The sequence below is a fragment of the Gorilla gorilla genome, chromosome 6 (assembly GCF_029281585.2).
Source record: "Gorilla gorilla gorilla isolate KB3781 chromosome 6, NHGRI_mGorGor1-v2.1_pri, whole genome shotgun sequence".
In the NCBI taxonomy this organism is placed as follows: Eukaryota; Metazoa; Chordata; class Mammalia; order Primates; family Hominidae; genus Gorilla; species Gorilla gorilla.
This window is the reverse complement of record NC_073230.2, coordinates 101,194,660-101,208,199: the sequence shown is the minus strand read 5'-3', so window position 1 is coordinate 101,208,199 and position 13,540 is coordinate 101,194,660. Positions and strand designations below refer to the sequence as shown.

At 36.9% G+C, this 13,540-nt stretch overlaps 1 protein-coding gene across 2 annotated transcripts in view; it reads right to left on the bottom strand.

The window, feature by feature from the left end:
- Positions 1 to 13,540, bottom strand: part of ABCB1 (ATP binding cassette subfamily B member 1) — a 208,432-nt gene that overhangs the window by 87,392 nt on the left and 107,500 nt on the right. The window contains exons 1-3 of one of the 2 annotated variants that reach the window (XM_063708642.1): positions 9,222 to 9,486; positions 8,584 to 8,657; positions 4,231 to 4,279 (exon numbers count right to left, since the gene is read on the bottom strand). In XM_063708642.1, the coding sequence (XP_063564712.1) occupies positions 4,231 to 4,279; positions 8,584 to 8,651 (117 nt within the window). In that variant the 5' untranslated portion in view covers positions 8,652 to 8,657; positions 9,222 to 9,486. Of the gene's footprint in view, positions 1 to 4,230; positions 4,280 to 8,583; positions 8,658 to 9,221; positions 9,487 to 13,540 lie in introns of those variants that run through there. The other variant, XM_055346829.2, reaches the window with a different exon arrangement.

Below are 13,540 nucleotides of genomic sequence, written 5' to 3'. Positions count from 1 at the left end.
CACACGTGCAATTTACTAAGGTACTCATGTAATTTATGGGGCGTCGTTGTTGGAACTGAAGAAGTCAGAGAATGTTGAGACTTATTTGTAAGGTCACCAAAATACTCAGAAGATTAACAGGAACATAAGGTGAATGAAGTAGAAGCAATCAAATGCCAAAGTCCTCAAGGAATGGGGGTGGGGGTATAATTCGAGGATACCACTGAAAATAGATAGAAGATAGTATAATTATGCAGAATGAAACTCAAATGACAAAGGAGTTTGCATGAGAATAAAAAAAATTTGAAAATGGCTTTGTGGAACTATAGGAACATCCACATCATCTCTGACTCCTGTGATAAGGGGTTGAGGAACTTAACTTTACAGGCGAGGGCAGCACAAGAAAAAGCCAAAGAGCTGGAGGAAAATCAGCAAACCGTGACATAACAGAAGCAAATACAAAAAATATAGGAGAAAGTCTAAGTGCTGCTGAGAGATCAAGACAGAATTTTAAAATGTCCACTGAATGTAGAGAGAGGCAGGAACAGGAGCCAAACTTCAATAGGTTGAGAACTAAGTCAATGGCGAAATCAAGACAGCACGCAAAGGCCACTTTTGTGTGTGAAGGGAGCTGGCAGGGGTGGCTCCATGAAGGGCATCAGTGCCTTGATGTGTCAATGCCAATGGGACAGATCCAGTTGAGAGGGAAAGATGGAAGATACAGAAGAGAATGAGTGGTAATAATGATGTAAGGTCCCTGAGAAGGCAGAGGAGATAGGAGCCAAAGTATGAATGATTAGTCTTAAGACTAAAACTCTGTCATAACTGGAAAGGAGGAGGAGGAAACAGATTCAGACACAGGTAGGTTTTTATGATTATTGCAGCTGTGAAGCTCAAGGAGTGATTATCCCAATAACTATAAAAGTCACCCAAGTTGGTTGGAGCACCAAAGTGGAAAGGGAGGATACTGAGCCAGGTGGCGTAGTCTTTGATGATGAGATGGTCATAAGATCAAAAGATAGCAGCGATAAAGAACTCTTCAATTCCAGAGAGATAACAGTTTAACCAATCATAAATGATTACAGTTGTTAAAAGCAACTGGGCATATCTGAGTCTACCCTGCTTACTAGCTATGTGACCCTGTGATTTTGAATGCATTACTTAACTTCTCTAAGTCAATTTCTTCATCTGGAACACAAGAATAACACAAGTTCCTAAATTGCAGGTACTTATGTCCCTATATGAAGATTATGTCACACAATAAACATACGGTATTTAACAAATGCCTGGTACAAGGGAAACACTTAACATTGTTAGGTATTATCTATTTAGAAAAAAAATTAATGTTTCCATAAGACACACATAATAGAAACCTCAGAGTTCAATCTACAGTGCACAATTTTTGCAAGAATATATAATCTTTTTTTTTTTGAGACAGTGTCTCACTCTGTCACCCAGGCTAGAGTGCAGTGGCACAATCGTGGCTCACTGCATCTCCACCTCCTGGGTTCAAGTGATCCTCCCACCTCAGCCTCCCGAGTAGCTGAGATTACAGGCATGTGCCACCATGCCCAGCTAATTTTTGTACTTTTCACATAGACAGGGTTTTGTCATGTTGCCCAGGCTGGTCTTGAACTTCAGGGCTCAAGTGATCCACCCACCTTAGCCTTCCAAAGTGGTGGGATTACAGGCGTGAGCCACAGCACCTGACCAAGAGTGTATAATCTCTAAGAAGTTCATTTTGTGCAGAAACTACAGCCCAGCTCTATGTGTCACATTTCCTCACTTGCTTTAGATTTTATTCTACTTTTGTGTTTCTTAAATGTTGAAACAAGGTCTGATATAAATTTAAAAGGCTAGTATAGAATTTTGAATCTATTCCTTACTTCTTTCATCACTTTTTTAAGATTGCTAAAAAGTCTCATAGTGGAAATAAATTAACAGACATTGTGTGCAGACAAGAGCTAACACAGCAGCTCTGAGGCCGCTATGTTTAGAAAGGCCTGTATACAAAGGTTGGCCCTTGGCTGGAACTTGGATTTGGGGAGGATTACCACCATTCTAACTGATAAGTATGGCCAAACTATCTGTACAAACAATATGATTCTTCCTTCTGCAGTTCTGCCTTCCTTCTATGAGTCTGAAATTTTGGTGCATGCTGGGTAGGTGCCTACATGATCAGTTCCTAATAAAATCCTTGGGCACTGAGTCTCTAATGAGCTCCTCTGATAAACAGCATTCTACAAGTGCTGTCTTAACTCATTGCTTGGGGAAATTCAGTGTGCCCCGTGACTCCATTAGGAGAGAACTCTAGGAGCTTGCACCTGGTTTCTTCTGGACTTCTCCCCACTCGCCTTTTGCCATGGCTGATTTTGCCTTGTATCCTTTTGTTGTAATAAACCTTAGCCATAAATCCTCTGGGTCCTCCTAGTGTGAATCACTGAAGCTGGGCTTCTTGGAAACCCTGAACACACAATGTTTTTTGTCTTCACTGAAAACTATTATTAATAAGCAATGCCAGTGACATCACCAATATATTGTTAAGCTTTTATTATGTTCTTGTGTTTATAAGTTTTATATTGAAGTTACATTCAATGTTTTCTATGTTGACTTTTCAGGAAAAAGATGTGAGGAAAATCTATCTAAGTAGTAGAGTACTTCATCAAGAGGCTTAGAATATATTCTCTCTATCCTGGCCCCACTGTACATCCTCAGACAAGTGAACATGTCTGGCTCCAGTTTCCTCATGTGTAAAATTGGAATAATAATAGTATCTTTCTCAAAAGGAGTTATAAGGATTAAATGAGATTAAATATGAAATACTTAGGACAATGCTTGACACATAGTGCTTTATGTGTGCTATTACTACTACCTTATATTAAAGCTCCATATTTTTATTCTTTTGTGCCTTGAAATGAATTATTGATAACATTGCCTCTATATAGTAGGTCTGTTAAATTTTCTAAAATATAAGACTCCTAAGGTTTAAAAAAATTTAACTACAAATAATAAAAACTGAAAGTCTCAAAGTGACAGCACTGAAATCCTGGGGATAAATACAACTTTAACCTAAACGCTTCTTTCCATACAAGAAAGTAACAATGAAAACTGTCACTTGGTTACTCAAGTAGTCTAAGAATGACTCAAGTACATAGTCTCATCTCACCAAAATTCCAAAGGGCGTAGAGATAGAATAAAAGCAGGAGTCATGGCAAGAGCAATGGTAGCACAGAGAAACGAAGATCACATAAGGGAACCATAGAGTCCTCAGTGTAAAAGTCACATGACTGTTTTTTCCCTACCTACAACTACTTTTATAGTCAATTTATTAAAATCCATTTTGCAAGACAATCTATCCACTCCCTTACCTTAAAAAAAAATTGCTGTGTTATGACTGAATTATAAAGCATGTGCTGTTAGACTTAATTGGTTTAGTAGTCTTCCAGGTTCTAATCTCTGGAATCTTTCACCTAACAGTTCACCTAAATTTGTGCTCTTAGAAAAAAGGAAGTAAGAATCCAGGTAAATAAAAGGTCATTAACTAGGCAGAGATTGCAGTGAGCCAAGATCACAGCACTGAGGTCATCAACCAACCACACGTATATGATACATGTCTGATTCCAAGTGTGATTAAAGAAAAGCTTCTAAAAAACCACTGTGCAGCCAGAAAATGAAATAAAGAGTTACAATAAGGTTTTCGAATTCTAGATTTTCATCTATTTAACACAGGGGAATAATGGCATATGACATATTTGAAATCACAGTAATAAATAATCCATTGCTACCTTTTATTGTTAGTAATGGATTTTGAACTAAAATGTGCAATGGACTAACCTAAATGACCTAAAATTTGCATAGTAATAAATAATCCATTGCTAACTTTTATTGATAGCAACGGACTTTGACCTAAAAAACCTGCCAAATTTCAGAGCCATTAAAGACAGCATTCTATGTGATTGGTTTCCTCTATGCAGATGGAAGAGGTGCTTGTGTAGGTAATGGATCACTGGCAATATAATTCATTAGAAGAATTGAAATCTAAGTCAGGAATGGTGGCTGTAGATTAGTAATATACATAGCAAGTTATGATCAGCATTCTCCTGAAAATAAGCTAAATCAAACCAATTTATTTTGCATCTCCATTAACATACCCTATAAGAAAATCTTACATCAGATGAAATATCTCTTTTCCATGTAAGGAGATGTCAAATTTCCAAAGTATTTTGAATAGTTAATAAATTCAAAACTCACCATTGAAAATACACTGACAGTTGGTTTCTTTTCCTTCTTATCTTTTTCACTGCAAAACAGCAATGGAATTACATAAAAGTTTAAAAATTACATATTTTTTAAATTACCTAAATTAACATAGAATGTATATTTAATGACAAATAGGAAGAAGAAATATGTCTATATTATACAGTTAAAAAACAGGATGATAATAGTATGACCCCATTTATAATGTTTAAATATGTTTACATATATCTTAGAAATCTACATACATGGTTATCACTGAGTGCTGGAATCTCTCTAAAAATATTTTCTTCCTTGTGCCTTTGATATTTCCTGATTTGCTATGATGAATACATACATACACCCTTTGCAATTAGAAAAATATACATACTGAAAAGAGTTCCCCGTTTTTATTCTAATTAGAAAATCATTCATGCTTCCCCTTAATTATGAATCCCCTTAATTGTCATTTGAGTAATGATGGCAGTAGATATTTTATCCATCTACTACCCAGATATTATTCTTAATCATTCCCTTTCTAGGGAAGAGAAGTGGCAATTAGATGCTGGGCATAACTAGCCTCAGAAGAAAATTAAATTACTCTTTATAAGCAAATCTAATTGTGAAAAAAATGTCTGGAGTCCTAAATGGACCATTATGAAATAAATGCACACTAGAAAGCTATGGTCAGAAACGATGTTCTATAAATTGTCAAAAAGTTCTCCTCAGGCATAAGGTCAACTACTATTTTGAGCCCAGATACAAATGAATCTAACTCTGTAGCCCATTTTCTACTCTGTGTAACTGCCACCTAGGATGTGAAAGCAAACCAACCGTAACAAATCTGCCTCATCTGTATTTTTGTAGGTATAAAAGAAAAACTATTTTAGAAAAGATTTGTGTTATTTTTTACACGGTTTTTAAGTTCATAAGGTAAATTCATCTTTGTCTTTGTTCTGTACACTAAGTGAGGTCAAAAGAGGTGAGGAGACTTCTAAAGAAAAAAAATCCAGAGTTTACCCATTTGGCTTTGGAGTAATGTTAGACAGACATAAAATACACAAACACAACTCTTCAGGTTTGGTCCCACCCAATTCCCAGTAAAGGCATGGTTTCAGTATCCCTGGAACCAGGATGAAAGGAGAAAAATAGCCATAAATAGTTGAGTTTTAGCTCTAAGCCTTTTATTTATTTTTTTGTTCTCTAAAACAGCTGCTACTCTGGAGAAGTTATAATGTTCCAGGCACTGGCTAAGTAAGCACTTCCCACACACAATTCATAAACAATTCTATGAGGAAGACACATTTTTGTTCTTTTAGAGACGTAGAAGAGAAGAGTTAACTTGTCCAAGGTCCACAGCTATAACTAAGCCAATATTTAAATGCCAAGTCTGTTCCCTGACCACCAAACTATAAGGTGCAACCTCAGATTTCTGAGATACTGCATCACACTAAAATGCACTTTCACACAAACTCTCACCCCTACTAGATAACTTACTTATCCCCATTAGCACAAAAAAACAGTGCTTAGAAAGACAAGTCATTCATCAAACATCATTTTAATAAAGAATCTTTGCTAATAGTCATATTCCAAATAGGACTATTATCCCAGCATTATCTATTACCAAAGCCATATGCTTCTTTACAATCCCATGTTAAAATAGGTTTAAATCAATGGCAATGAACACAATTTAATAAGAACTACTTATCTAAAATATAATCTCTAATTTGAAAAAAAAGTCTATAGGCCATGGTAGAACCAATAATAGAAATATGTGAAAGATCATACAATTTTCTTTACTGTTTCTCTTCACATACCCTCAATATTTCTTAGTTAAATCTACCTAAATGTTTGTATCATAAGTACATAATTCTTTAAGCTATCAAGTTTTCAAAAATACAAAGTTAAAAACAAAAAGTGGAACACCTACCCTCCACTCTATGGAGCCTTTTTCATGGTTTATATGAACATTTTTGTTACAAAAATTTTCAATTGCAATTACATGTTCTCCTACCATTATCACATCTAAGAAAAGTGATTACAATTCTGATATTGGCTAATATCTAATGCACATTAAAATCTCCCAAGAATGTTTTCCATAGGATTTTTTCCTCGTTGAACTTTTAGGTTGTTTTTGTTTTGTTTTGTATTGTTCACACACTACGTTTGGTAGCTATATCTCTTTAGTCTCTCTTAATCTAGAAGTCCTCCTTTTATTTTTTTAACATTGACTTTTGTAAAGGAACAAGAACAGCTGTCTTATAGAATGTGCCACATCTTGGGTATACCTGTATCAAACTGAATACAAATGGGAGGTGCAATAAATGTAAAATACACATCAAACAGGAGATTTAGCATAAAAGAGAATGTAAACTATCTTATTAATCATTTTGATTACATGTAGAAAATCCAATCTTTTGGACATATTGAGTTCTATAAAATATATTTACGAAATTAGTTTATCTTTTTATTTTCATTTTTTACTGTTGCTACTAGAAAATTTTAAATTACAAATGTGGCTCACATGATATATCCATTGGACAGCCCCAGTCTACAAGTTTAATTGTATACAGACTAAATGTTTTTGCAGATATATTAATATTTGCTAGGTGATGTTGTTTACTCAAAATCCAAGAGATGAGTCATTTACTACAGTCCATTCTACCGTGAGAGATACCAGGTCTGATCACTCGGTTAAGGTGCTAACTGCAAAATCTTTAACTGGAAAAGCACATTCTCCTTCCAATTAGTAAACATTCTGAAGAAAATTCTTAGATACAACATTTTTCTGATAGTTTAGAGTTCATTGACAATCCTTGCCTGAATCTATTATAACAATGGAAGTTCCAAAATGATAGCTGGAATTTTTCTCTAAAGATCATTGCTTTATTTTCTCTACCTCTCACACTTTCTTTCAGTTTCCCTTCTCTCAGAATATTAAGCATTCAGCAGTAGCATTCAGTATCTCAAAATCAGTTACAGTTATGATGTTCTTTGATGCTCAAATTGTTCCAGAGCTGGCCATTGGAAGCATCTTCCAGACAGCTTCAGCGTGCTTTCAACTACTCCATTAAACTCCACTTCCTTATTTTCAGGTACCACAAGATATTCCAGGCTCACTTTCTATTTTTCCTGTCCCAGACCTGGCTGAAATTAGCTACTGAGGGGTTCATTTCTTTTAGGGAGGAATGGTATTTAGAAACCCAGATCTGGTACTAACAGTGCTCATTGTTACTGTCCCTTTCAGTGGACTGAAAATGAACTATTAAAACATTATGAATTCATATTGAAATTTCTAATTCAAACTTAACATTATTTTTAAAAATGTATTTGATTTCCACATTTGTATTTTTTCTCTTACACTGAAAAGCTTGGTTTCTTATAATATTAATGTGTTTACTAATTTATCTTATAATTTACATTACAGTTTCTAATATTATTAAACTTACTAGTTTATTTTACAATTTACTACTAACAATGAATCTATTTAGTGAAATTTTAAATTTTCTATAAAGGCAGAGCACCATGATCAAAATTTACTTTAAATAATTATTTTCCCTATATGATTACATTACCAATATTATATACAGATATTTATTGCCAGTTAACAACCTAAATGTACTTTTGACCTTCTGTCTCATCAGCCAGGCCACAAACACGCGATGTTTACATAGCCATTTACCGGAAGCAAGAGCCTGGACCACAGAGCAGATCACCAGCAGCATATGGCTCACGTGTGGGCGACCAACACCACTTGAAAAGCAGAAGTTCATAAGACAGAAACACATATGAGCATCCGCCTGTCTGGGGCAGGAAAGCTGAGAAAGAGGCACACCAAGACTAAGGGAAAGAGGCCCGGAAGGGTAAAAAGGTGAAATGAAAAGAGGTTGGTGAATGACTAAGAACGGTTGGATAGGACAAATAAGTTCCAATGTTCGATAGCAGACGAGGGTGACTATAGTTAGCAATATATTGTATATTTCAAAGTAGCTAGAAGACTTAAAATGTTATCAACACATAGAAATGAAATATACCTAAGGTGATGTATCCTTCAAATACCCGGACTTGATCATTACACATTCCGTGCATGTAAAAAACGCTTCCATGTACCCCATTTCATAAATATGTAAAATATTATGTATCATTAAAAGAAAGAACAAAAAAGACAGGGAAAATGCATATGCTGTGCTCCACGCAGCCAACAAACTTCTGCTCTAAGCAGGGATATTGATTCCAAAGGCTGGCTTGCGTTTTTTAAAATAAAAATAATTAAAAACAACAACATGTCATTTACTTCAGAGCTGGAGGCTAGAAATAAATTACTCAAATCTCGCAACTATGTAAACTATGAAAATGAAACAAACTAGTTACCTTTTATTGTTCAGTTTAAAAAAGTTCTTCTTCTGTGCTCCTCCATTGCGGTCCCCTTCAAGATCCATCCCGACCTGAAGAGAAACCGCAGCTCATTAGCCAAATGCATGAGCCTCAGGCGCGCTGGAGGTGAGACTAAGCTCTAGTCCCCCGTCGAAGCCAGAGAGCAGTAAGAGGGAGCGCCCGCCGTTGATGCCCCAGCTGCTCTGGCCGCGATGGGCACTGCAGGGGCTTTCCTGTGCGCGAGGTCTCCAGCATCTCCACGAAGGCAGAGTTCCGGGTCTGGCAGCGCGTTCTGGACTTTGCCCGCCGCCAGTGCGATTCTCCCTCCCGGTTCCAGTCGCCGCGGACGATGCTTCCTCCCACCCACCGCCCGCGGGCTCAGAGACCAGGTCTCCGCACCGCGCGGGCTGTGCGCGCTCCGGGCAAAATGGTCCAGTGCCACTACGGTTTGGGCGCTGCTCCAGGAGCTCCTGAGTCTAGATCTAACCCCACTTGGTCCCCATGGACTTGCCAGAGGACTTCACACTATCCACGCCTCAAGAAGCCCTTCTCCCGTGAAGACTAAGTTCAGAAAATCTGAAAGCCTGACACTTGGGAACTGTCCCATAGTAGCTCCCAGCTTTGCGTGTCCCTACCTCGCGCTCCTTGGAACGGCCACCAAGACGTGAAATTTTGGAAGAAGATACCCCGACTTTAGTGGAAAGACCTAAAGGAAACGAACAGCGGCCTCTGCTTCTTTGAGCTTGGAAGAGCCGCTGCTCGAATGAGCTCAGGCTTCCTGGGGCAAAGAGAGCGAAGCGGCTGTGCTCAGCCCACGCCCCGGCGCTGTTCCTGCCCAGCCAATCAGCCTCACTACAGATGACTGCTCCCGGCCCGGATTGACTGAATGCTGATTCCTCGAGAAATTGCGAAACAGGTTGAATTTCCAGGAGGAATGTTCTGGCTTCCGTTGCACCTCTCTAGAAAGGGCAAGTAGAGAAACGCGCATCAGCTGAATGATTGGGGACATTTCAACTTATGTAGACACGTCTTTCAAAGTTCACATAAGTCTTCATATCCATATAACTACAGGACGTAGTTAAGGGAAATTTTCTCCGGATTCGCATTTGATACAGTTAATACAAAAACTCCGACCTCTCCAATTCTGTATCACCTTTCTGCTTCCTAACACCTTTGAAAAGGCTAGGAGACATTTTTCTGCAGTGGTCTTTCTTCAGCATGCTTGACAGTTTCTGAGTTACATCTGTTCATCCTTTATTTGATGATAAATGGAATGAAAGAAAAAGGAAGTTTTAAAAAATATATAGAGACAGGTATTTCAAGGTACAAATGCTATTTCAAAGTGTGTAATATTTTAAAACTTCAGATGTCAGATCAATGCCCGTGTTTTTCCAGGGCATTTTAAATTCTTACGTTTTAATTCAAATTAGTAAAATAAACATAGCATGTTTTAGCATATTACATTAGTTGTAATTTCCTTCCATATTTACTGCCAACATTTAATATTTTTTCCTGTCCACTATTTGCTTCAAACTGAGGAAAAGTACGTGCAATCTGCACAATTCAAAATTGTAAAGCAATGCTAACTCACATCAGAGCTTTTCTTACTTCTTATGAACATAAGAGGAAATAGGTTTGTTGTATCCTCTAGTCTACATTCTATGACTTTCACATATTACCTATCAGTTTATTGCATACGTTTAGAAGAAGAAAATCACTTTGTTTTTTACTGCATAGTCTGAGGATGTTTCCACTTTCTTTAAATAACTCATACTTCAAAGCCATAATTTTTTTCTATTCCTGACTACAAATTTTCCTTACCTTGATATATTTTGTTCTTGGCCTTACAATACAATGAAGTTTTCTTTTGTTTTTCTTTCTTTTTTCTTTCTTTTTTTTTTTGAGACGGAGTCTTGCTTTGTCGCCCAGGCTGGAGTGCAGTGGCAGGATCTCGGCTCACTGCAAGCTCCGCCTCCCGGGTTCACGCCATTCTCCTGCCTCAGCCTCTCAGAAAGCTGGGACTACAGGCTCCCGCCACCACGCCCGGCTAATTTTTTGTATTTTTAGTAGAGACTGGGTTTCACTGTGTTAGCCAGGATGGTCTTGATCTCCTGACCTCGTGATCCGCCCCCCTCGGCCTCCCAAAGTGCTGGGATTACAGGCGTGAGCTACCAAGCCCGGCCTCTTTTTTTTTTTTTTTCACAAATTGTTAATTAGGCTTCTAACAGGCCACTATTTTTTCCACATGTTCTAATTGCATATGCATGTGTACAGCATTGTTCACTGTTTAAAGGCTTAACAACAACCCTGTGGTCCATCTGGGGTAAATGTATAAGCTTTCATCTTCATCACATGCGTTTTTAATCTTATTTGTGCCTATGATCTCTGTTTTCACTTTTGTTTTGCTCTGTTGCTTTATCTCACCTTTCATTTATGTAATCTTGTTGTATTTTATGTATCCTTTTGAATGGCCTTAAACCCTCCCTAAACAGTGCAGGATATAAATACAGTGCTATATTGTTATGTTGATTATACTATTTCTACAATCTTGAGCATCAGGTAAAGATCTCTATCAAGGATATAAGTAAGTTAAAGATCAGAATAACACAGATTTTAAAAATAAGATTCTACCATTCGATTATATTGTATTCAATTTCTTTGCTCCACTGACATGAAAGTGTGAATATAAAACATGATGGACCTAAACATTCAACATTGCTATATATTAGTAATAATGCCCTCTTCTCAATCTCTTTTTGCCCTCCTTAGCACTCTTTGCAACTCATGTATGTAGTCACATCTATTTATCCATATATGTTTGACCTATTATTCTCATATCCCAGCTCTCTGAGTCCTTTATTATGAGTATTAACAACACATTTATAGAAATTAAAAAGCTGTTCACCTATTTTTCCTTCTCCTATGGTTTTTAATTCTTTTGGATGTTTTTCTCATAATTCTTTTATTGTAAATCTTATGTATCTTTCTCTGATCTAATAATTTATTTTCTCCATTTTTCCTAGCTCCTCTATTTAGCCCATCTGAGTCCAAATTGAAGGTTCAACATGCTTAAAGAAGGAATGCAACTCACCTCAATGAACTTAATTGACCTGAGGCATAGAAAGAATACAAGTTTCCACCCAGTCGAAAGAGCAAGACATATGACTCACTTGTGTTAACAATAATAAGGGATCCACACACTCTCCACCCTTTCATGTGTAGTGATTTTTATGTATGAAGGACATGTGATGATAGGGGATATTAAATGACTGTACTTGATAGGGGATATTAAATGACTGTGCTTGAACTCATGCTGGATTACATCAGATTGCTTCTATGGACACCTGCATTGAAAAAAAAATCCAGATTCCGAAGGTCAATATGATCATTTTCAGAGGTTGTTTGTCTTGCCATCATTTAGCCAATACAGCAACAGACATGAGTTGTGTGAAATGGTGATCAGATGATGATAAATTAATTTAATTTTAATTAAGTCGCTTAGTGAGTTAGCCGTGTGATAAGTCGATGGCAAATAGAAACCTGAATTATACTCCTCTTCGAACACTTCCCCATCTACTACAGCCAGAAATATTTTCTACCACTCCGCAATCCTACTTTTCAGTATCGGCATCTCTCACTTTGTATTTATTATTAAGGTTTCATATGATTATGAATTTTTTAAATATTCAAACTGGACAGAGACTTATACAAAATAAAGTTTCAATAAATGTTTGTAGAAAATATTAAGTGCTGAGAGTATGACATCAGAGGCAGATTTATGGAAATTACACTAGTAGGCTAAATGCCTAAGTTATCATTAGTGTGCCTTGAAAGATCCGTTGCCATGAACTATCTCCCTTATCAACTTCTTTTTATTGAGATGGAGTATTACTCTGTCGCCCAGGCTGGAGTGTAGTGTTAATAATCCAGGCGCACTGCAACCTCCGCCTCCTGGGTTCCAGCAGTTCTCATGCCTCAGCCTCCTGAGTAGCTGGGATTACAGGAGTGCACCAGCACACCAGGCTAATTTTTGTAATTTTAGTAGAAATGGGGTTTCACCACATTGGCTAGGCTGATCTTGAACTTCTGGCCTCAAGTGATCCACCCACCTCAGCCTCCCAAAGTGCTGGGATTATAGGCATGAGCCACCACGCCCGGCCTCTTCTATCAACTTCTAAGATCTTTAAAACTCCATTAGAGAATCATCTCTCTGAGTAAGTCACTGCCCCCTATTAAAATAAATCTACCATAATAGCACAAGAATAAATGAATGACAAAATTAAGAGGAGAGAAGACAACCGAGTAAGATAAAGGGAAAGAAGAAAATGAAGTGGCAACTCTTGGAATTCCAGCTTCATGACTTACTAGCTGTGTGGCTTTGAAGAAATACTCCACTGCTCAAAAACCTTGATTTCTGTGTCATTTGAAGAAATACTCCACTGCTCAAAAACCTTGATTTCTGTGTCATTCAAATAAAGACAAAAACAGCATCTTCCTAGAGTTTTTGTAAGAAGAAAGTAAGGTAAGATTTGATGTGTGTTTGGTATAAATTGTATTATTTCCCAAATATCCTAATAAAGATGGTCAATGGAGCCAAGATATGAATAAAAATTAAGAACATGAGAGTAAAAGTGATGACTGGAAAGGGCTAGTAATAGACATTGAAAATAAATAATAATATGGAAATAATTGTAAGTATTACTCTTAAGGAAATCTATAAAAACAACAAAATTATGAAGAAAATTGAATAAATTCACATTTAAAACCAACAACAAACCATATAGCTATTTATTGCAAATATCTCGATAGGTTAATATTCTTAATATATAAAGAGCTTATATAAATGGATAAGAAAAAAATCAAAGGTCTAATAGAACTGAGCAAAAGATGCAAATAGGCAACTCATACAAAAAAGTATGTAGTATACTGGTACGCAGAAGAAGACATACTGAAA